Source organism: Bipolaris zeicola (genome assembly GCF_000523435.1).
Source record: "Bipolaris zeicola 26-R-13 unplaced genomic scaffold scaffold_39, whole genome shotgun sequence".
NCBI classification, from domain to species: domain Eukaryota; kingdom Fungi; phylum Ascomycota; class Dothideomycetes; order Pleosporales; family Pleosporaceae; genus Bipolaris; species Bipolaris zeicola.
In genome coordinates, this window is record NW_006912088.1 from 43,628 (window position 1) to 65,964 (window position 22,337).

General features: G+C 50.3%; 8 protein-coding genes across 8 annotated transcripts; 5 read left to right on the forward strand and 3 right to left on the reverse strand.

Annotated features, from left to right (window-relative positions):
• Positions 1 to 980: 980 nt before the first annotated feature.
• On the forward strand, positions 981 to 1,307 carry COCCADRAFT_90941 (uncharacterized protein; the record flags this gene model as incomplete). Its single annotated transcript, XM_007712139.1, has 1 exon — positions 981 to 1,307. One exon carries the CDS (start codon positions 981 to 983, stop codon positions 1,305 to 1,307), a length of 327 nt encoding a protein of 108 aa, XP_007710329.1.
• Positions 1,308 to 3,315: 2,008 nt separating this feature from the next.
• On the reverse strand, positions 3,316 to 3,967 carry COCCADRAFT_35095 (uncharacterized protein; the record flags this gene model as incomplete). Its single annotated transcript, XM_007712128.1, has 3 exons — positions 3,316 to 3,350; positions 3,423 to 3,767; positions 3,832 to 3,967. The coding sequence occupies 3 exons, from the start codon at positions 3,965 to 3,967 to the stop codon at positions 3,316 to 3,318; spliced, it is 516 nt and encodes a 171-aa protein (XP_007710318.1).
• Positions 3,968 to 7,501: 3,534 nt separating this feature from the next.
• COCCADRAFT_35096 (uncharacterized protein) lies at positions 7,502 to 13,256 on the reverse strand (the record flags this gene model as incomplete). The annotated part of the gene is made up of 6 exons (XM_007712129.1): positions 7,502 to 10,502; positions 10,553 to 11,166; positions 11,308 to 12,632; positions 12,678 to 12,820; positions 12,867 to 13,056; positions 13,139 to 13,256. The coding sequence occupies 6 exons, from the start codon at positions 13,254 to 13,256 to the stop codon at positions 7,502 to 7,504; spliced, it is 5,391 nt and encodes a 1,796-aa protein (XP_007710319.1).
• Positions 13,257 to 13,620: 364 nt separating this feature from the next.
• On the forward strand, positions 13,621 to 14,105 carry COCCADRAFT_3389 (uncharacterized protein; the record flags this gene model as incomplete). Its single annotated transcript, XM_007712100.1, has 3 exons — positions 13,621 to 13,633; positions 13,692 to 14,031; positions 14,087 to 14,105. 3 exons carry the CDS (start codon positions 13,621 to 13,623, stop codon positions 14,103 to 14,105), a joined length of 372 nt encoding a protein of 123 aa, XP_007710290.1.
• A 78-nt stretch (positions 14,106 to 14,183) lies between these two features.
• COCCADRAFT_90966 (uncharacterized protein) lies at positions 14,184 to 15,219 on the reverse strand (the record flags this gene model as incomplete). Its single annotated transcript, XM_007712140.1, has 2 exons — positions 14,184 to 14,694; positions 14,747 to 15,219. The coding sequence occupies 2 exons, from the start codon at positions 15,217 to 15,219 to the stop codon at positions 14,184 to 14,186; spliced, it is 984 nt and encodes a 327-aa protein (XP_007710330.1).
• Positions 15,220 to 15,738: 519 nt separating this feature from the next.
• On the forward strand, positions 15,739 to 17,002 carry COCCADRAFT_24656 (uncharacterized protein; the record flags this gene model as incomplete). The annotated part of the gene is made up of 2 exons (XM_007712112.1): positions 15,739 to 16,381; positions 16,434 to 17,002. 2 exons carry the CDS (start codon positions 15,739 to 15,741, stop codon positions 17,000 to 17,002), a joined length of 1,212 nt encoding a protein of 403 aa, XP_007710302.1.
• Positions 17,003 to 17,862: 860 nt separating this feature from the next.
• COCCADRAFT_91072 (uncharacterized protein) lies at positions 17,863 to 19,538 on the forward strand (the record flags this gene model as incomplete). The annotated part of the gene is made up of 3 exons (XM_007712141.1): positions 17,863 to 18,739; positions 18,814 to 19,287; positions 19,369 to 19,538. 3 exons carry the CDS (start codon positions 17,863 to 17,865, stop codon positions 19,536 to 19,538), a joined length of 1,521 nt encoding a protein of 506 aa, XP_007710331.1.
• A 564-nt stretch (positions 19,539 to 20,102) lies between these two features.
• COCCADRAFT_3393 (glycoside hydrolase family 2 protein) lies at positions 20,103 to 22,187 on the forward strand (the record flags this gene model as incomplete). The annotated part of the gene is made up of 1 exon (XM_007712101.1): positions 20,103 to 22,187. The coding sequence occupies one exon, from the start codon at positions 20,103 to 20,105 to the stop codon at positions 22,185 to 22,187; it is 2,085 nt and encodes a 694-aa protein (XP_007710291.1).
• Between the last annotated feature and the right edge of the window lie 150 nt (positions 22,188 to 22,337).

Below are 22,337 nucleotides of genomic sequence, written 5' to 3' on the forward strand. Positions count from 1 at the left end.
CACTCAGAACCTGTCTCCCACTAGCATTTGTCGACTATCCACTTGACCCCTGAGTCACGCTCCTTCGCGCTACCGTCTTACCGGCCCATAATCGGCTTCCCGATCGCAAAGCCCCAACTACCCGACTCTCGAGAGCCAAATGACTTTGCTGAAGCCAAGCTTTTCCTCTCCATTTTCGACAAAACCTGCAGGATGGCTACTTGTGGGCGTTTTTGGGATACTGCATATGTTAGGTGAAGGACATCTTTCACATTGACCGTTGAACGATACAACGTCCGCATCCATCGTCACCTCGCTATGAGCGTTCCCAGTCTAGCGATGCATGGAAACCGACGTATGCCCACGAGGGGTCCGGGGACTTTGCCTCCTGTTAAGGACATGGACGAAAATAGAAAGAAGAAGTGAAATGCTGGACCATATACCAGGTCGCAGAAGTCCCGTCTACCGCGTGCTCTCAGAGGTAAATACAAGCAAGGGCATACTTGGTTTTGTCATGCACCCCAGATCTGTTGAGACTCGGTGGGACTTGTAATGACCGACACTGTTGCCGTTGGAATTCGGAAAACATGCAGGCCAGCTACCGCAATATCGCCCACATGGGCCAAAGGACCAACGTCCCCCCACCCACTCTTGTGCTTGCGTAGAATCCTTGCATTCGATCAGCATATCTGCTCTAAAGGCCATGCAGCAACGGATCACGGCTGACGGGGACGGGCCTTTTGTGTATCACAAACAGTAGTGTGGTCGTGGCCTCCGCAAAGATTTGCCAATTGCAGCTAAGTAATGGCAGAGCTTTTTTCAGTGTTTGCAAGACGGGACACGCTCTTTGTGCGTGTTCACGAGGCTGCCAAATCTTATGCAGACACATGGCGTGAACCATATATCGCCTTAACACAGGTGTTAAGAAGCATTCAACGTGCTCAACTCTAACTACGTACATACATGGCCGACCCGAAACGAGACCCGTCATGCATACAGACATGTACACGCAAGCTGCAAGCCTCACTCATCACTGGCACACCTCAGCACCGGAGTGTCCTCCCTACTCTCCGCTACAACTGCCCCAGATCCAGTGCAAAGGCCCAGGAAGATCCAGGTCCGAATATGGTGCCACTGCAGTGCCTTACGGTAGTGCCATGTACGTGCAATGCCGAATCAATCTCGCCAATACATCATCCGCATGCATCATAGCCGCGTCTTGCTCATTCAAGAAGCCGCATCCCAACATACTACCTCTCCACATTTTAGGGTTGATTTTTCAGGTCTCGGCTTGTTTGATGGGGGCCTTTTTTCATCTCGTTAGATGAAAGTGTAAAAAAAAAGGGGGAAGGTTTGGTTGTGGGTGCCGTGACGAAATCGCGTTTCCTGCGCGGAGAAGAACAACACACTGCGAGAAGAGTATAGTCTGTGGACCACATACTATTAGGGGGCGGTGGGCTGCGTCTGCCGTGTGGTGACGTTAGACAGCCAACGTGGGTGCCAAAGGCTCGGGATACGGTGAGCATGCAAGCGCGTTGACTGGTCGTTCGGGTTTCGACCAAGTAAGCTACGCTTCGGAATGGCGGCCTGGCTTTGAGCAGCAGCGCGGGTGGAGTCCTTACAGATCGTCACATCCCGTCGCGGCAAGCGGTTGTCTAGAACCGGTTTTTGAGCGAGGGACAAGCCTAGGCTAGACTTTCCCCTTGGGTCTTGGCAACATTGCAGTCAGAAAAGGGTCAATTACCTTTTTTTCACGTCGTGCCCATGTCACGGGGGAGGCGATATGGGATAGCACAGGCAGAAGTTGGATATGGGAGGGCTACGGACATGGGCGCTCTAGATCTCGGGCATGGCGTGCGGCTGGCGTGAGGCTGGCTTGCAATGTGCAGGATCTTGTTTGACTACGGGCCCCAGGGAGATGACTAGGCTCCGCCGACTAGGGCCAGAAAGAGACATGTTGCGATGGTGGCTATGATGGCAGGATGCAGCGGACTAGTCGATGGATACAACAGATGGATGCGGCGCCAAAGGTAAGTAGAGGGCCTTTCTTGGTATACAGCTAGCGGAAGCGACTGGGACGATCGACGCGCAGGATGTGGGGAACGTGGTAGGTAGGGGTTTGGTGGTGTCGAGGCGCCGTTTGAGTGGCTGCAGCTCGGTTGTACCTCGAGGTATCGTGCGCTTTCGTCGGTCATTTGCTAGATCTCGGTACTCGATATTGCCTCTAGGGTGATTGCAGTAGAGTAAGTAAGGGCAGGGGTTGCAAAGGGTGGGTGGAATGACCGTTTTGGCCCGTGTTGAGCATTCTTCCTTTTAGCCGGTCGAGTGAATGTCTGCACAGTCGAGGCGGGCGTCAGCCGCGAACGCCTACACGCAGCGACTCCAGACATGTAATGGGGATACTCGAGCGCAGCCAATCACCGCACAGCCTCCCGCGTGGCGCTCGAGTAGGCGAAGGCGAGTGGAGATTACTGCAGTGCACCGGCCAGGGCGTTCGCCCTTCGTTTTGTGGAGGGTCGTCCCGAGCGAGGGCTGCTTACGCTGCAAGCCGCACAAAGCGAACAGTGGCACAACAGTATGGACTCTGCTTGGCACACCATAAGACGGTCCGTCATTACTCGTTGGATGACTGTGTCATATGTCAGCCTTGTACTGCCAACCTTCATCCCCCGAGTGAGCAAGTCGAGTAGCTCTGGTCAAACTTGGCAAATGTCCAACTACTTACTATTACTACATATTTGCAACGCGCACGTCACATTCGGCATCACCGCATACGCATGCTGGATCTGCTAAACTCAGACCATCCCCCAGCCGCTACGCCATGTCCTTGTGGGACATGTCTCCGAGACATCCTGGGCCTGAAGCAATCATGATATCGTGACAAGCAGCAACTCTGCGTAGCCATGTCGCCTGGTGGCTTTGTCATCCCCAAGCCACCACCACGACATCTGCGCTGCCAGGGGACCACGACTGGTTTGGGAAAAGGCCAGCGCAACATGCAACTAAACACTACCACTCAGACAAGGTACACCCAAGTACCAAGGAAATATAGCGGCACGACCCTAGCATCTGCAGGACGCTTGCTCCTCTTTCCGAACTTCTGGATGCCACACATCCGTCGCTAATGCAGCATGCTCGTCAATTACCTATACCTGACTTACTGGTTTTTTTTTCTTTATCGATCAAACCCTCTTTTTCGACCAATCATGCCTCCCCACCTGTCAGTATTTTTTGTCTTCATCATAATTGCGTGATTTAGACCCGGATATCTCGGTCTGTCATCCCACATCTAGCCTTTCGACCGGTCGTATTCACCACAGCATGTGAGGCACTAGATCAGACGTGCTGGATCTCTACGTTTGTCGAGGGGGCTTGCAAATTTCGTATGCAGCTAGGCGATTTAACGAACCTTGTCTCTCTCCGATGCAAATTCCCGTCGCTACCATCTTCGCTCTCGTTCTCGGGTTCTCCCTTTTTCTTTCCTGGGCGTTGATGTCCTTTTTTGCTTTTTACAACGTCACAAGATCCAGATGTGGCGCATCGCTGCCTTGTTGTGAATGATCTCATGCGGGCATCAGATGAGCCGTTGGACCGACTCCTCGGCTTCAAGCCACTGTTACCTAGCAATATCAGGGGGCCGTCTGGCCGACATGCATCAGATGAGTTGGTACGAAGATCGTGCCGATGCGACTCCATCGGGCATAACGAACGGCATCTCCCACTTGGCAAAAATTCTTCGAGGGGGCATATCAAGCATCGCCAAACTATACTCGACAATAAGGGCGCTGCTATTACGCCAAAGACGCTGTAGTTGTGGAGAGTAAGGGGCGCGTGAGCTGCAAGCGTGGATACATGCATCCTCCACAGCTAAGGCGGATCTCCACATACCGACTGCAACTTGGGGATACAAGCTGCTGCTCTGAGACAACCCCTCCCCTGAAACAACATCCTTGGAAATCTGCAATAAAAGAACAGGTTCGTGGAACATCGGCCCTGACGTCCATGCGTAATCAGGGTCTTCGAGAAGACTTCCGAAGCTAGGCTTTTTCTTCGACCTTGGCTACTCTCGTACAGTACAGCAGTCAAGCAACAAAAAACCATGGGGTCGTGATGCCGTCCTTGGGATGTGGGGTACACGCCAGCTGCAGGGTTTCCGGCAAATATTTCCCAGCTTCGCCAAGACACTCAATTACCATAGTATATACCCGGCACTATTCTCGACAAAAGTGTCCCTTTTGCAATGACAATTACCATGGCTTGAGATTCGATTTGAGATGATGTGAAATTGCCTCGTATTACTCGTCTACATTCCGTTCCGAAAGGGCATGAATCCTGGATGCTATTGTTGTGCCTAGCCGGATGGCGTGACTCTGATGAACATCATGAAAGCGGCGCGGCAATCAGCAACGAACCTTTACCAGTATTCCCCAGTAAGAGGACTCTACTAGCTGCGGCGATCAACTGAAGCAAAATCCGGAGAAGCGCGATGCCCCAAGAGTTTGACGCCGACTTGTGGCAAACAGCCGCTTCCTCAATCTTGTTGAGCACATGTACACTATACGACAGCCTCAACATCACTCCCACGCCTGCAAAGTTTCCCGAAACAAGTTAAAAAAGATTATATGTCGCAATGGAGCAACCCAGCTATGCTGTTTTCAAACGTGCGTTGCGTCTCGCAACTGCAACCTCAGCACACCAAGCTGCACATCTTCTCCTTCCATACAGGGCAAAACCCACTTGGACAAAATAAAAAACCAAACACACACTATATCGGCAGCCTAAACCGGGCACGACACCACCTGACCTCTCCACCCCCAAAAAAGTCGAACGATGCTGCTCTTAAAACCCAGCGTGATATAGGGCTATAACTGAGTTCGTGCAGACCATAACACTATAATCAGTAGTTCAAAACAAGCCAACTCAAGTACCCTTTTGGAGTTTGGGTCCCTCCCCCCTTCCAACAAAAACGCTCCAATTTAGGCGCAAGACATTTAGTTGGCGAAACCAATACAGGTCACATGGGGGTTGGTTTCCGAAACTGGGAGAGTGGGTAAGTTAGAATGGGGGGGAGCAATGTTTTTGAGCAGGGCCTGACGAGTGATGATCGAGCCAGAAATGGGAGAGTGCGGAGAGCGGCGCGGGTGACTAGGGGAAGGCGGGGGGGGGGAGGCCTGGAAGAGATCTTTTTCCTTATCTGGCATGCTGGTTTTCGCTCAAAGTGGTATGATCGTAGGCGAAAAGAGGGTGTTGGGTGGCCTTCTCGTCGCTTTTTTGGGGTCCGAGGAGTTGACTTTGTACGTGGTAGGATGAGGAGGATGATCATGCGAGGGTTTGGGTCTGAGAGTGTTGCGGGGTGACTGGGCGACTGCTACTACGGGGGTGGGGGGGTATATTGGGGGCAATGCCGGTACTAAGTTCTGAATCCTCATCCTCTTTTGCCTATGCAGTTCTGTTTTGGTCGCGTACGAGGCTTTCATCCCAGGCTGCGTAACGTCCAAAGTGCGGCATGGGGCCACCCTATGCTCGCTGAGGTCTTCTTTCCAGATCAATGGCATATATTTGAATCCTACGTGCTGGCGGCTGAAAGAACGTCGGGGTTCCCAGAGAAAAAGGGGGGAAGCATCCTCCCCGAAAAAAAGGACTTGAGGCGCAAGAAAAAAAGTTGTTGAGCTCTTTACAACTGCCGATGACGTTGTCCGTACCAGGAAACTCACACACCTTCTTTCTTTGCTCTCTTTATCACATATTGTACTTTGACCCACCCAGCCTTTCCCTTTTTTTCCCTTTCCCTCGTTTACTCTGGAAGTAGGAGCTGAGGTTTTGACGGCCCTTCGTTCCGGAGCCAACGCTCAATCTCGAGATACCATCGTGAGGTCGGTGTGCGGATGTGGGTGGAGTCCTTGCGGCAACATGAGCCAGACTGGAGATATTGGTCCAGGCCTAGTTGCGTTTGTCGCAGAGAGGATACTCGAATCGATTTCTTTCTTCTACTCTTCTTGTTCACTGGGTATCTTGGTTTCCTGACAAGTCTCGTGGGAATGCGTAGGTGTAGGTGGGGGGGGGGTGAGAGTGTTTCAACCGCCTTGCGACTTTTCTCCCAAGTCCCATTTTCTTTCATGCATCTCTTTTCACATATTCTCTTTACACATACCAATCTTGATGCACAATCTTACTGTTCTCAATCCGCCACTGCTTCTTCCAATTCCCGTCTCTTCTCCAAATACCTTCTACACCATCCATTCATACATCCAACTAAGCACACACACACATCCCCGCCTCCATAGCTCACCACTCTCCCCCCCTCCTTCAACTTCTAACCTCTCAATCCCATCCTCCATCCAACATCCCAAGCGTACTCCAGTCAAACATATACTCTCTCACAACCGCACATCTGCACAAACAATATCACCACCCTTAAACGCCACATCTTCCCCCCCTTTTAATCCACCAATAGTATCCGCACCAGCCACACCACCACCCCCAATCAACCTACTACAGAAACACGAAAAAAAACCACCAACAGAGCCACATACACCAACATCCAACACTCGCCTCCGTTTAATTTTCCACAAGCCCCACCCAGCCCCCGCGAAGTTGTTCCAACACTAATCGTAGTGGCTGCAACAATGGTGTGGTGGGGGCTGCTCAGGCCACCCAACCACCACCGTCCGTCGTATCAAGATACCCGTACGTACGTGCGTATGTAGAAGAGATACGGATGTTGGTGGCACACACACACACACATGCACACATACACAGATAGATAAGATCGGAGAGAAGAGGAAAAAGCGGGTAGAGGCGAGAAAAAAAGGGAGATGCGCAGTGCAGACCCAAGGGGGAAGGAGAGACTGCAAGCACGGAGATGGAGCGCTTCTTGGGAGGTTGTGCGTTTGGGGGTTGTTTTTTTTCCTTTTGCTCAAGGGTGAGTGGGTGGGCTGGCTGTAGGTGTGTTGGAGGCGGAAGCTTGTTTGGACGTTTGGCCAGTTCTTTTTCTTTTTTGGTGTTTTGAGGAAGGAGAGTTGACGAAATGTAAGTCTGCATGTCACTGGGTTTGGGGGTTGTAGATAATAGGTATCATGAGTTGTTCAACTTGGCTCTGTCACTAGTTTATTCACGCATGAGTTATTCTGTGACACATCCTAGGCTATGCTGGATATGCTAGATTTCAATTACTAGATCTCGACATGCCGAAACCTACTTTCGCATGCTTGCAGCTATTGAGGTCCGAAACCGCCGTTTTCATGAAAACCCAGGTTTTTGCTATGATGAGAACGCTGGCGCGTCGTGTACATAAATTCGCATGCCAAGATCTGCACGTTAAGGGTATCGATGCTATACGTGCCTTTTTTTTCTAACGCCGATAAGATGCTGTTTAAAAGATGCAAAAATAAATACTCGCTCCACCAATCCAGGCAAGCTCGATGCTGATGTGCCGCATATGTGAATGCTCATTCATAATATGACCGGTCATACCAGATATTCTTGCTTCCCTCTTCAATCATGGCTAGACTGATCATGGCACCTAGTCTGAATCATCGTCGCCATCCGGCGTGCGCGAGGTTCTCTTCTTCTTGGAGCCCGCCGGCCTGACCTTGAACTTTTTAGGCGTACTGCCACCCAAGGTAACGTTACTCTTCCGCTTTCTACCACGACCACTAGTTGGGAATTGTGTGTTGTTCTCGCCGTCATCATTGGGTGTCTCATATCCTGCATCCAGAGTATCATCACCGTCTGCGTCGATGAAAGTTTCCCGATCAATGTCCAGCAAATCTGCAAAGTCGTAGCATTGCTTCACCATGCTTTCGCGGGTCTCCAGGGCATTCATGACACCAGACAGGCGTTCCCATAAGTCTTTACTGGTGGTAGCCAGATGGTTGCGGGTCGCAGGTTTAGCATATTCCTTTTGAGGAATGGGTCCGTTATGTTTAATGCCATACCATCGCCGAATGAAACTGCGAGTCTCCCACACCATCTGTAGAATCGTACAGGCCGTTGCGATTTGACGAAGGCGGCCGTCGTCGATATTTGGTGGTGCGAGCTGAGGCACAGTTTGAATCACTGGTGGTAGCGGTTGTGGTGGTAGCATTCCGTTCATAGGTCCAACAGTCATCATATGTTGCTGAAATGGATCCATTGGCTGTGGCTGCTCTACCTGAATGTATTGTTTTGGAAGTTCTTCTGCGATGACAACTCCCACTGCAGGTCCGGTTGTGTTCAGTACCATCGCTTCGACTGCATTGAGGAATACTGCTAGTTCCTCTTGATGCGGAAAGTCCAGCAAGGCCAGGTTCTCCAGACAGAAACGAGCGTATAAGATAGCCTCTGGTACAGGACCACTGGCATCCAACTTGGAGAGGTCAAAGTCAATTTGCTTGCAGAAGTTGGCAATGAACTTCTTCAGGCTTGCTTTCTTGCCAGTCTTCAGCGCCTCGAAAAGTTTGGCAAGCTTCGGAGTATGGGTAGCTTCGACCATCCCTCGTGGATCATTGAACAAGTCCAGTTGATATCTGAAAGCCATATGTATGGCCTGCATGTATTCTTTCTCCAGATACGACTCTTGCTTCTCATGGATACGCCTGTGTTCGTCGCCCGCCACCTGAGCCAAGCTTTTATTTGGTGAAGTAGCCAAGGCCACGAGTGCGGCACCGCACTCCTTCGGATGAACGAGTCCTTGTCGACTGATACTGGCAATGATGTCTGTGGCAATTACAGCGAGCTCGTTCTTGTTCTGCAAAGCAGCTTTCACAAAGTCCTCTAGGAATCTCTGGGCTAGATGTAGAGTTGCTTGGTCATTTCCAGTGGCCGCAAACGAAGTTTCCAATCGAGCCGAACCATTCACAGCTCCTTTACCAATGGCGATTTGTGCGCCTGTTTCGGAACGCCGTTCGGCGACAGTAAAAAACTGCCTAAAGAAAGAGAGAGCGACATGCCTCAAGGAATGATTGTCCTCGTTGATGAAGACAAGCTTCACCACCTTTTCCACTTCAGATCTCATAAAATGCTCCGGCGACTGTTGGCAAATGCCACCCATACTCTGCAATGCTTGCTCGCGAATATCTAGTTCCCAAACCTGCATAGTGAAGGGCCGAACAGTATCCAGTAGGAGAAGCGACGGTGGAGGTGGTGACTTTTGATTCAACGATGGCTCCATCTGCTTCTTGAGGGCCTCATTCTTGCTGATAGTAGCGCGGAGTTTAGCCACGAACGGTTCGGCGTGTTGGTCAAGACTACAAACTTGACCAAAAGCACCGAGCAAGATTAGATATGAGAGTATCTTCTCTTTTAACTTGGTGGCATCCTCTTTCTCCTTTTCTACTGTTGACTCTTTGGCTGACGCCAATACATGGGCCGATGACAATAACGGGCGAAGTTGGCTGATCACAGAGCAGGTAGTAACAAAAATCTTTTCGGCACCTATGCTCGATATCCCACTGATTGCCCACAAACAATGGACAACATCGAGAAGAGTTTCACGACTTGTAGGCCAGCCCAGAGATGCGAATTTGGCTAGCTTTGGAACGTTACGCATCAGACTTCCCCGAATCTCTTCGGCAAAAGCATGTTGAAGTGAAGGAAGTGTTGGCAAGACATGACGGAAAACCACAACCGTTGGCCGTACAAGGGCTACATCGTCCGTGTTAACAATTGTCTTGATGTAAAGTTTCAGATGCCGGAGGTAGTCGACTGAGAACAGCGTAGGCTTGATCCTTGCAAAGACACTCAGGGTGTTCATGACACGCGTCTGGGACTTGTTGTCCGTTCCATTCCCTGGATCAATGACTTCGTCGACTAAATCTGCGACAAGCTCTCCACATATGCGCAGATTTGCAGCAGGTGCTTTAGATTCAGGCGACACACAATGAATAAAGAACTTTTCGAAAGCCTCCAAGTGCACAGTGCTTTGGCCCACAGATTCCAAGAGGTCTACCATGAATGCTGCTCTCTGCTCACGGTTCAAACGGTGCTGACTGTCATCGGTTTTCGTACCCGTGCTAGCAGTCGTCAACCATATCTCTTCGAGGACGTTCCGACCTAGTTCCGCAATTGTGCTCTCATCGTCTTGCGAGGGAAGAAGTAGTGGAGCAGCAATCTTCAGTCGAACCTGCTTTGAGTTGGAACGGAGGTATATCTCTTTAAGAAGCTTGATTGCCTTCTTCTTTGGCCCATTCGAAGGATCAGTCGTCATATCCAAGATCTGTGGCAAGACATGTCGCTCCAGAGAGGGCTCCTTGGCTAAGCAATTGGACAGTAAGGATAATGTCGCTTCGCGAACCATGGGTGAACTGTCCCTGAGCGAGGAGATCATGTTAATGACATGGCCTTCGGAGATGACCTTGGGATCTTTGTCCAGCAGTTGCTGCAATGCTGTAGTTCCTCGTGATCGAAGCTTAGGTGAAATTTTGTCTTGAGCGTAGAGCTGCATGAAGTTGACGATCTGCGAGAGGTATCTGCACACTTGGCTTTGGAGCGTGATTACACCAGCAGCCAGCTTGCTTTGATCGTCTGAGACCGATTGAAACTTACTATCATTCAAGGTTAGTTGCGAAGTGATTTCATAAATCATGACACTTACTATTTCCGACCCAGCCATTTCGGGTCGACGATCATACTCTCTAGGCATTGCTGAACTGTCTGGATCGGTTCTGGCCGGCTATCTTGATTTGGTTCAGGGTATGCCTTTGTAACAGCTGTGAGCCAGGAACTGACATAGCAGCCAGTTGTTGCTTGAAGGTGGGGGTCTTCCTGGGATGGTCGCAGGTCGAGATATTCAACCAAAGATTCAATGACCATGCGGTAAGGACCGTCAAAGGCAAGTAGATCCACGTCATTAACGCGCTCCTTTTGATCCTCGCTCATGGCGTCATTCACAAGTCGATCTAAGTTCGACGACAAGTCCGACTGCGAAACGTCAAGCCTTTGTTTCAGTTTTTTTAGCTGGTCTTTGAAGTCAATCACACCACAGCCTATCCTCGCCATTGTTGTAAGAGCCATATCTTTGTCCACTACAGAGTGCTTATTTGCTTGGTCATCCTGGAGTATTGTTCTCATTCGTACCAAAAGAACCTGTAGAAGCATCACAGCAGCCGGCCATTGAGGAGACCCGAGAACGTTGCAGAAATCGTCGATGAAAAGATCCAGAAGATTGCGAAATGGCTTGTCACCCGACTTTGAGGTGTTTGATGCACGCTCGCAGAGTTGAGTTACAATGAAGGAAGCGGTGTTGGTAGCCGTTGTAGTCAGATTCTGCGCAATGAACGTTGGGGTACCTCTACCCTTGTTCACCTTCTTCGCTATCTTTGTAGAAGTACCGGGCTCGTAGTCGCTAACATCATCCTCAACTACCACATCCTTGATCTCGCTGTCGGTCGGTGATGTAGTACGAGGACCAGGGTTTGTTGCAACAACCTGAACGAAACGCATGAATAGCGCGGAAATCGTCATGATAGGTACTTCTCGAGCCGATACAAATTGCCTGGCGCTTGCCTTCTTATCAGGAAGCTTTTCCAGATTGCTGAAAATTCCGCTGAGGATTGATGTCCGTTGATCTGGATATCTCGCGAAGATCTGAGCCAGAACATCCATTGCCTTCTGGCGAAAGTGTTCAAACTTCCTAATGGTGAAAACAGAGTCTTTTTCATTTTCGCTATTTTGCTCCACTAGAAGTTCAAGTGTCAGGTATTCCAGGGTATTAAGAGCTCGGTCAGACAAATTGTATTTGCCGATGACTGTGGCAAATCGAGTAAGCACAGCTCCAGATAGGCGCAATACTGCTTGCAGGTCTTGTCTGTAAGCCGAGGCAGCGTTGAAAAGATCTTGGGACTCGCCCGATCGCCGCGATTGGACGATGGGAATGATGCATGCGTCTTTGACTAGCTTTATGAGATCGATGATGGTATCGACGATTTCTTCTCGACGCATGCGATAGTCATCGCGGCCCTCAATCATAGTCTCCAGTAAAAGCTTCGAAGATTTCAGTGCGAATTTGGCAGTTGTGATACTCTCAGTGAGCTCCAAAGTAGCCTCATCTCGTGAAAAAAGCCCGTTCTTGGTTGTTGACAGAACAGTAGGATGAAGGAGCGATTGTATCTGCATGACCAGTTCTACAGGAAGAGCATCAAAGCGTCCCAGACTGACCACACCCGACATCTTCTCTGAGAGGTTATCCATCGACCGCGATTTGAGCACGTTGAATTCGCCATCAGGCGTTGCTATCTTGCTGAAATGCTGCGACCCATCGAGGTCATCCTTGTCCTCTGTTAGGTTTGTAACGAGTGTGTCCAGCAGGTCAATTTTCCCGTCCGCGATCTCCCGTTCATGAGGTCTTAAAACAGCAGCCCCACCCTGTGCTCTTTTTTCTTCCTGCTTTTGTGACAAAATTTCCGGTGTATTGATGTTGTCAATGTATCTGAACTCTTCTCGCGAAACAGTTTTTGGCTTTATAACCACAGCGGGTCCTGGAGGACGAACAGGCGTGCTACTCGGAGCGGATGAAAGAGCGCTGGACGGGTACGGGAGATCTGCGTTTCGAGCATGGGCACTGCCATTTAGAGTGGAAGAAATTTGAGGCGCCACACGAACTGGTTGTGGAGCAGCCGGTTGTCTGGGAGGGGAGCGCTCTTTACGAGGTCGTTCGGATGCCGCGACACTCGGTGCTAGCCATGTCAGTGAGAGTATAATCAAGTGACAAGAAGACCTACTAGTAAACGTGACATCCGTCTGTTTCAGCAGCATGCGCGCAAATGGGCTAAGCGCAGGCGTATATCCTGACGACTCTCCATTTGTGCCTTTGACAGGACTGTCCGGAGGAGGCGTCGCTAACTGTGGCATGGGCTTGAAGTGGCTATGACCGTTAGTGACTACTGAGTCAAAACCCAGAAAACACTCACTACTCTGGTAGTTTGTCCCGATGGAGAAGATTGCGGAGTTGCTTCAAGGTATCGTGTAGGTGTTGCGCAGTAGACTGGCCTTCGATTTCGTCGTTCAAGATGCCCACGGCTTTCTTCGCGGCCTTTTGTTGGTCTGGAGTCAAGGTTGTGGGTGGAGTCGGAGGCTTGGCCGTAGGGAAAGGTATTATATCTATCTGTCTATCAGTCTTCTGCCATGATGAGTGAGAGAGCCTGGCGCATCCAAGATGGGCAGGTGAGGGAGAGCGACTGACCCGGTGAGAATGGGATAATCGAGGTAAAGGGCGAATATGGGAGAGCATCGTCAACAGTGGGAGGGGGTCTCCGGAATGGGAGTCCCCCACCGTTGATGTTGTGCCAATCTCCATTCATTGCGGTCGCGCTTGATGGGCTGAGGAGTCGGAGGAGCAAACAACCGTAGAGTAGGCGCCGACAGTGTACGTTCTGGGGGCGGAGTCGAACAATCGCTATTTCAACGTCTCAGCGTGCATCGTCTGATGGTGCGATCCTTTTGCCCTCCTCTGATCCTTCACGCGAGCGATGCGCTCTGTTGTCTGCTACGCTGTGGCGGCTTCGGTATGAAAGTACCTATGATCGAATCGTCCTGACAGTCGGACGCGTTCTGACCGCCTACCCCTTTCGGACTAGCTTGGCGCAGCCGCGGGAGTCGCGATTCCCCGTAACTTTTTTCCATCTCCACGCTCATCAACACCTTCACAACAATACACTGCCCACCATGTCAGCTATTGGTCAGTAATGCTCCACCTGTATACCAAATGCAAGTCGTTTGCTTATAAAAGTATATAGGATCTCTTGTCTTTTGCACAGATTGCGGTAACTTGTTGGACGGTTCTGTGGGGAAGCAACAACAGAACATAGTCCTGACATGCGGTGTCTGTGGTGCGAATAATAAAGATACGTCGTCGAAGACTGTCGTTACTGTTTCCAAGCCTACCGCTTTTCCTTCTTCCCTGCGCGCGAAGAGATCCGAGGTGCAGACCATTTCGGAGGAAGACGTACAAACCACCAGTATAATCAACCACCCATGCGAAAAATGTGGAAGAGAGCAAGTGCGATACTACACTCAACAACTGCGAAGCGCAGATGAAGGAACCACTGTTTTTTACGAGTGTGATTGCGGTCACAAGTATGTTTGCGCAAGCGCCCTCAAATTCAAACTCGTACTGATAGTTATCTTACAGGTGGAACACGAACAACTGAATTGGGCTGTACAAGTACAATGGCCTCGTTGAACTCTATATAACCCAAACGCCATGCTCATGCAACATGCTACCACTTCTAAGCCGCAGCAACCTGTGGCACAATTGCGTACTCCATCTCCCCATTCTTCTCGAACTCTGCCATATCGAGCGCAACAATTACACTATCTCGTACAACCTGTTCTGGATCATTCAAGAATTTGCGCAAAGTTTCCTCGACTCCTTCCTCGTCACCCAAACTGCCCAGCGCCTCCGCAGCTTCATGGCGGACCATGCTAGCCTCGTTTGTGTTACTCAGTGCCTCTGTCAGACTGGGAATCGACGCGGGATGTGACAACTGTCCGAAAACGAATGCGATCTCATGGCGGAAGAGAGCAGAAGGATCGCTGAAACCGTGGGCAAGCGCTTGTACAGCCGGGACAGCAGTCGGGAGGTCGGGTGGCGAGGAAAGATCGCGTAGCGCGAACATGGCCCGGTACCGCTGGAACAAAGGCAAGGATGTGTCGAGTAGTGTCTTTTCAAGTTCTGGTATCGATGGCTTCTCGGTGCCCTGTGGTAGCGGCGGCGCAGGGTCGATTGACGTGAAATCACTGTACAGTGTTTAGCATATACAACATAGCCTGAAACTCTTTGCACACATACCTCTTCTTCAGCTTCTCTTGTCCCTTCTGTAGCCCATGATCCCATTCGATGCGATCAACAGCAATATCGCAAGTTTCCCGCACAACGTCGACCTCTTGGGCATCATCTCTCAACTGCTTCAGTAGATCCAAACTCCCCTTGTCGCTTAGTGCACCGAGTGCCTCCGCAGCCTCGTGCCTGCACATGGAGTCTTCTTCCTTGTCTTGCAACACAGCCCTCAGCGGCGCAATGGCAGCATCATGGCCAGATTGACCCAGGCAGTAGGCGAGCTCATGCTTCAGAAGAGCAGACGGTGAAGAGAAAGCAGCGCCAATGGCCTCGATCGCGGGGACTGTTTGTTCGGTAGGCGGGTTCAGGCCTGCTAGATACTTCAAAGAGAAGAGAGCACGGAATCGTCGGGCGAGTGGCTCTGATTCCGATGTGAGGATCTTGCGGAGGGTTACGACCTGTGTGTCTTGTTCGGTAACAGCCATGTTGCTGGTTGAATAATAGGATGTTGAGTGACAGAAGTCAGGAACAGAGGATCGCCTCTAGACGCGGCTCAACTCTTTTTTGGTGGGGTCTAGAGATTTGGTGGGGTTAAAAGTTCATCTGATAAGATCCTCACCGCACCTGCATGCTAAAACAAGGCTAGCCTATCATAGCCTAGCCCGCATGTGACAGCGTGGCAGCGAGTCCTTGTTCCTGCATTATGCAGGACATAAGCCCCCCAGCCCTCTTTTCACAATGACTCTTCGTCCTCGCTCCCGGTGTCTTTGACAAGTCGTGGTGAAAGGTCACCTACAAGAAAAAAGGGAACAAAGACATCGTTTGGGTCTTGCCTCAAAGGTGCACCTGTCCGCTTCACCATCACCATCGCCTTCACCGCAACACGCCCTCACGACGACAATTGAACACCTCGACCCCCGCTCAACCCAGATTTTCGTTCTAGTCCGAGCACTTCTTTTCGAAAACACGCTCGTGCGCGTCGAAAATAGTCTCCGTCTTTCGTCATGGCCTTCCTTCGCGGGGTGTCTGACCGCATCTGGAGTTATATGAGCCCGCGTAAGACCCAGCAACGGCGAGACAAGCCCTATTCCTTCAAAAAACCTGCAGTGCCTACTCGGACTACAGATGCTCATCAAGAGGCTGCTAACCCCTCGATCGTGGAGAAAAGCTCGGATGCGCCAGTCAAGATTCGGGACTCACGATCACCAAGTCCTCGATGCGACATCGATGCGACACTTTTGCCTCCCTCTCCACCCGCTTCAGCCATGCTCTCCGATGATCTAGAAGGTGATACGCTGTTGCCTTTGTCGCCCACTACGCCCGGTAAGAGAGCAGAGGGCTCCTCATTGGACGAATGGGACGCGAATGAGGAGACCATGGTAGTGGACGATGGAACATACATGGATCAGCAAAAGAATATCAATGCTGAAGAGGAGCGAAGGAGAAGAGATCAGCAGGGACAGGAATTACGCGATTCTGGCTGGTCCGAGGACGCGGTATTTCTTTTTCAGAAGCTTGGGATGCGCGGCTTCGAGCCTCTCCTCCCCATTGGGTGGATCAACGATTTCGAAACTCTACCCGAAGACCTTTTTACCGAGAATCTTGACAAGGCTTTTATAAAACCTGCCTTCGGCACAGAATACGGTGGTATGTACTCGACTTTCTGATAACCGCGATTGCCTTTACTAACACTATAAAGCACAACATGCTCTTAACAAGCTCTTCGATCTCGGGGGTTTCGTACGAGATGCCTGGCACACGCGAGCAAAGCGGACCCCGGCATTCCAGATCGGTAAGGCAGTGAAAGCGTTCACCAAGTGGGCAATGAAAGACGGTAAAGTTGACCATCTTTGGTCTCAACTTCCACTGTTCCAAACTGTCACTTTCTCTCGACACGTACATCCGAGTGTAGGTGAGGAGAAAATGCTTGAAAAGCTTGGCCGCCTGCACGACCTATGGTACGATGCTTTGAAAATCGGCGAGGCTGAGCAACGTGGAGACTCTGTTGTACCAGAAGTGCCCACACTCTACGGAATCACAGCATCGCATTCCGTCATGGCATTCGTCAGCTATGCTCCCGGCAACAACGACAGGGATCAGCCCCAACTTCGACTGATCGCTATGTTTGATTTCAACAAGGAAGGATATGACGTCTGGAACTCACTTGCCATCGCCATCTTCATCATCCACTGCAGAAACAGGATGGTGCAGTTGAGCGAGTGCCTCTCGGGACCAGAGACTTTAACAGAGGAAGACCCCGATCTTTGAACGACAAATATAATACGAACGTACACACGAGACAGATACGACATGAACACAAACACAAACACTGCTCAATGTTAGCAATAACGAAGATTACTACGACTAGATTGGAAAGAACGAAGAAGTAATCATGGATGATGGACGACAAACTGAAAGGCGTGGCGTTTTGCCTCGCAATATACCCTATACCCCTTTAATGAGCACAATACCCTTTTGTTTTTCCTTTGTCATGCGAAATTGTGGGGAAAGATATCCAAGACCACCAAATTGACGATGTCAGGCTCGGCAGGCATGTCTTGAGCGACTCGATGAATGATGAACGAATGATGCAGAAATTGCACTGTGGAAGGAGAATCCCTACGTATACACTCTCGAGAGTGAGCAAACCCTAGTTAGAATATACCAATCAGTCTTTCAAATACGAAACAGAAAAGAGAATAAGACGCTACTGATTGTAGATGATACAGTGATAGCTGGATAAATACAAGTATGAGAAATTGCTGCCACTACATACATATAGTAGACGCGGTTGGTAATCATTTTAGTCCGTTCGTTCGAGAGCACTTGTGGCGCAGAGCTAGACCTCGATTTCGTTATTTGCGGAGCTAAGCATTGAGCTAGGATCTGGCAGATACAGAACGTCATGAAAACATTGGTACGAATTCTGCTTCTACGTACGTCATAGATTTTATACGATTGAGAACCGATTCCTCAGGCGAGTACCCATAATAAAAGCAATAGCCCATCGCCATGCATTTTCCGAATGACAATAAGCTTCTTCGTTCCTTGGCAGCCCGCAATCTTCTATTGCGCAAAAAAGTCTAATATCAGTGTTGGTTAATTGCCTTCGCTGTCGCCTCTTTATTATGCCGTCAATGCGATTACCACGCGCATTCCGCTCCCCGGCGCAAATCAATGCTGAGGAGAGCACAAACGGTCACCCAGAAACCGGACGCGGGAAAACCGCACCCACTGAAGCGGAAAATGGGAACGGAAATGAGAAAAAGTCCCAAGAGCCTAACAAAGAACCTGTAGGCTTCTGGCACCCAGATCTCCGACAAGTCCGCAACCGCGCATTTGCGAAATGGATCATTACGACCTCGTTTCTCATGGCATTTGTTCTCGCTGTTCTATCGATATACTGGGGCGTCTTTTTTCAAGTGGAGCAAAGACTCGATCACTTGCTGGTTTATGTCGTAGATATGGATGGTGCCACACCATACGATAGTACTGGGAATGCGCCATTCGTCGGACCAGCCATTATGCAACTTGTCCAACAACAACTAAGCAGTGGCCAGCCGACACTAGGCTGGGGAATCCGCCCAGCCTCAGATTTCAACAACGACCCAATGCGTGTCCGGGAGGCAGTGTACGAATGGGATGCCTGGGCCGCCATTGTCATCAACCCCAACGCCAGCGCCTTGCTGTACTCTGCCATTGCGAACGGAAACTCATCTTACGAACCCCTTGGAGCCTGCCAATTGATCTACCAGGACTCGAGAGACGATACAAATTGGTACGATTTCATGCTGCCACTCATCAGCGCTTTCATGACGGAAGCGCAGAGCATGGTCGGCAGGCAGTGGGCGCAGATGGTGCTTCAGAATGCCAGCGACCCATCTATCCTATCAAACATGCAAAGTGTGCCGCAAGCGATTAACCCCGCAATCGGATTTTCTGAATTCAATCTTAGGCCGTTCTTCCCTTATACTAGTATTCCTGCTGTTTCCATCGGTCTCATTTGTAAGTGTTCTTACGCCCCAATATAGTAGTTTCACCTACTTCTTAAGAATTTGGTATTGATCAACCGACAACAGATCTCATAATCATATCCTTCTTCAGCTTCTCCTTCTATATGCCCATCCACATGCAATACGTCACGCCTACCAACCACCCACCGCTGAAATTCTCCCAGCTGATCGTCTGGCGCTGGTGCGCTACCATCTCAGCGTACTTCATGCTCTCCCTCGCCTACTCTTTTGTCAGTATGGCTTTTCAAATCAACTTTTTTCACACCAACTCGATCACTAGTCATACTCAGGCTACTGTCGAGAGCGAAGGCAATCCAGTGGCTTTTGGACACGCAACGTTCGCTGTGTACTGGATGCTGAACTTTCTTGGTATGATTGCGCTAGGTCTGGCATGTGAGAATGTTGCTATGGTTGTGGGTATGCCGTGGATGGGTCTGTTTTTGATCTTCTGGGTCATCACAAATGTCTCTACTTCGTTCTACGACATTGAGATTGCACCGGCGTTTTACAGGTGGGGATATGCGTGGCCACTACATTCTAGTAAGTTTCCATTATTTTCGTTGCTTCTCCTGCTTTTTTTCTATTTAGATGGCAATTCGTCGAAGCTAACACGTGCGACAGTTGTCGAAGGAAGTCGCTCGATTCTGTTCGACCTTCATTCGCGTCTTGGTCTGGACTTTGGCATTCTAATTGCGTGGGGAGCAATGAATACACTGTTCTTTCCTTTCTGCTGTTATTTTATGCGGTGGAAAAACCAGAAGGGAATACACGAGTACTGGCCTCTGGATTAAAATCAGGCTTAAGATATCTCAGCAAGCTCGGACAACTGCTCAGTACATCATGAAATAATAGTTCATCATTTTTCGATGTAATACCACGTACATTTTTCCCATCGTCATTTAGTTTATATAAGTATCGCACTTACGATCATCATGAATTTCTAAGTGAATTGAAACGCCTCAACAACGCCACTATTTCCGGAATAGCCACAATAAATACGTTCAGAGTGGGGATTTCTAGACTAACATTCGCAGCACTATTGGTTACTCGTCATGATGCCATGTCTAGCCAATTTCAAGCAATCTAGTATGGTGAATTTGGCAATATAAAATACTATGTTCTTCTGAGCATTGAAGAAGCTCCGGTGTGTAGGAGATTGCGGGCGGGGAAGATGTAATCCAACTCGCCCTAGTCCCAAATGAGCGTGGTACGTGTTGGACCCAGTGTATTCTCCCCACACCTCCACCTTACTGCGTCGAATCTCACGTGAATGCTAACTTTTACATATACAGCGCCCTCAATTGAAGATAACACTTCATCCTAATTTCATCGACACTCATATTCACAACATAAGTATGCCTCCCACACCCCCGCCTACATACCCTCGCCCGGACTTCCTCCGCGAGGATCTATCATGGCAATCCCTGAACGGTCCATGGTCATTCCTCTTCGATGACAACGACGTTGGTCTCAGCCAGGGATGGCACTTGACCCAACTACCGGACAAGATCACCGTGAACCCCACCAATACCAATAGTGCCGAAAACAGCGAGGCGCACAGTATTACGGCCAAGATCGCTGCTGGTACGCAGGAGCTACTGCAAGGCAACAAGTTCAGAAACGAGCATACTGTGCATGAGAAAAGAGATATCCAAATCCCATTTGTATTTCAATGCCCTGCTTCGGGTATCAACGAAAAGGGCGTGCACGAGGTGCTGTGGTATGAAAGGATGGTTGAGGATCCGAGATCTGAACAGGGCAAGACTGCTGGAGATCTTGTTATCCTCCGATTTGGAGCTGTCGATTATGAAGCCAAGATTTGGGTCAATGGTAGTTTTTTTGGTGGTCATCGTGGTGGACACGTACCATTTGATGTTGACATCACGGATGCTTTTGCACAGGGGAAGACGCAGAGACTGACGGTGCGAGTTTTCGATTCCGCTCACGATCTGACCCAGCCCCGTGGAAAGCAGTACTGGAAGGCACAGCCCGAAAGTATCTTCTACACGCCTAGCGGAGGCATCTGGCAAAACGTGTGGCTGGAATCGGTTCCCGCTGTCAGACTAGGAGATGCGAGTACAGGCACACTACTTAAGAGTAACGATATCGAAGGAGGAAATTTGGAAGCTAACATCAAGGTTCTTGGAAGACTAGCAGGTCATGACTACAGCGTGGAGCTCGAGGCCAGCCTCGGCGGTGTTCTAATCAGCAAGACTGAAAAGACTGCCTTACCCCACGACTCAGACACAGTCCCTTTGAAGACGAACATGCGTTTGACCGACACCCAGGTCTCGCAGTTGCCACAGAACCTCACATCTGCTGCTCCGCTCTCCGAACCCAAGGCCTGGCTCAACAACCTCGCCTTGTGGTCTCCCGACCACCCAACCCTCTACGACCTAACCATCCGTCTCTATCGCTCTTCAGAAAACACCCCCATCGATACCATCCACACAACAACCGGCATGCGCTCCCTCCACTGGGATAACTCGACCTTCCGCCTCAACAACCACCCTTACTTTCAAGCCCTCTTCCTCGACCAAGGCTACTGGCCCGAAACCTTCATGACACCCCCCACCCCCTTCGCCCTGAAACAAGACATCGAGCTCAGCAAGAAAATGGGCTTCAACGGCTGCCGCAAGCACCAAAAAGTCGAAGACCCCTTATTCCACTACTACGCCGACCGCCTCGGCTTCCTCGTGTGGGGCGAAATGGCAAACGCCTACGCCTTCTCCGAAACCTACGTCGACCGCATGGATCAAGAGTGGCGTGAAGCCGTCCTCCGCGACCGCAACCACCCCTGCGTCGTCGCGTGGACGCCTGTAAACGAATCCTGGGCCTACACGGATTTGCACACGAGCAAGCAGCAACGAGACCACATCCGAAGCTTGTACTACGCGACTAAAGTCCTCGATCCCACCAGACCTATCAACGACAATTGTGGCTGGGAGCACGTGGTTACGGATCTAACTACGTTCCATGACTATGCTGATGCAGAGGAGCTGACAGCGACGTGTGCGTCGCTCGATGCTATCATGAAGACGAAATCTAACCGCCCCACGTTTCTGGCGCCGATCCAACAACTGCGGGATCCAGGGTCGACGCATACGCCTGGCGCACCGGTCATCTGTACGGAGTTTGGGGGCGTGAATATTGCACGCGAGGCTGCTGGTGCGGGTGGGGATGGAGAGGAGGATAGGAAGAGGGATTGGGGGTATACGACTGCGTCGGATCCCAAGGACTTGCTGAAGCGGATTGAGAAGATGATGGTGGGGATAGTGGATGGAGGTCATTGCTGTGGGTTCGTGTATACGCAACTTACGGATATTGAGCAGGAGGTCAATGGGGTGTACACACCGGACAGGAAGGAAAAGTTGGATGCGGCCGAGGTCAAGAAGGTGGTGGACGGCGTTATAGAAAAGTATGCGCAGATGCACAAGTAAGCCTGAGACGGGATAAAGTGCGTATATGATACAGGATCAGGTATCAGACATAGCGAGTAGAGGATCAATGTGACATAGAAAGTTATCGTATTTAAGGTACCTCTTGGTACTTCTCATTTCTACCTATGTATTCATACTCCTCCATCCAGG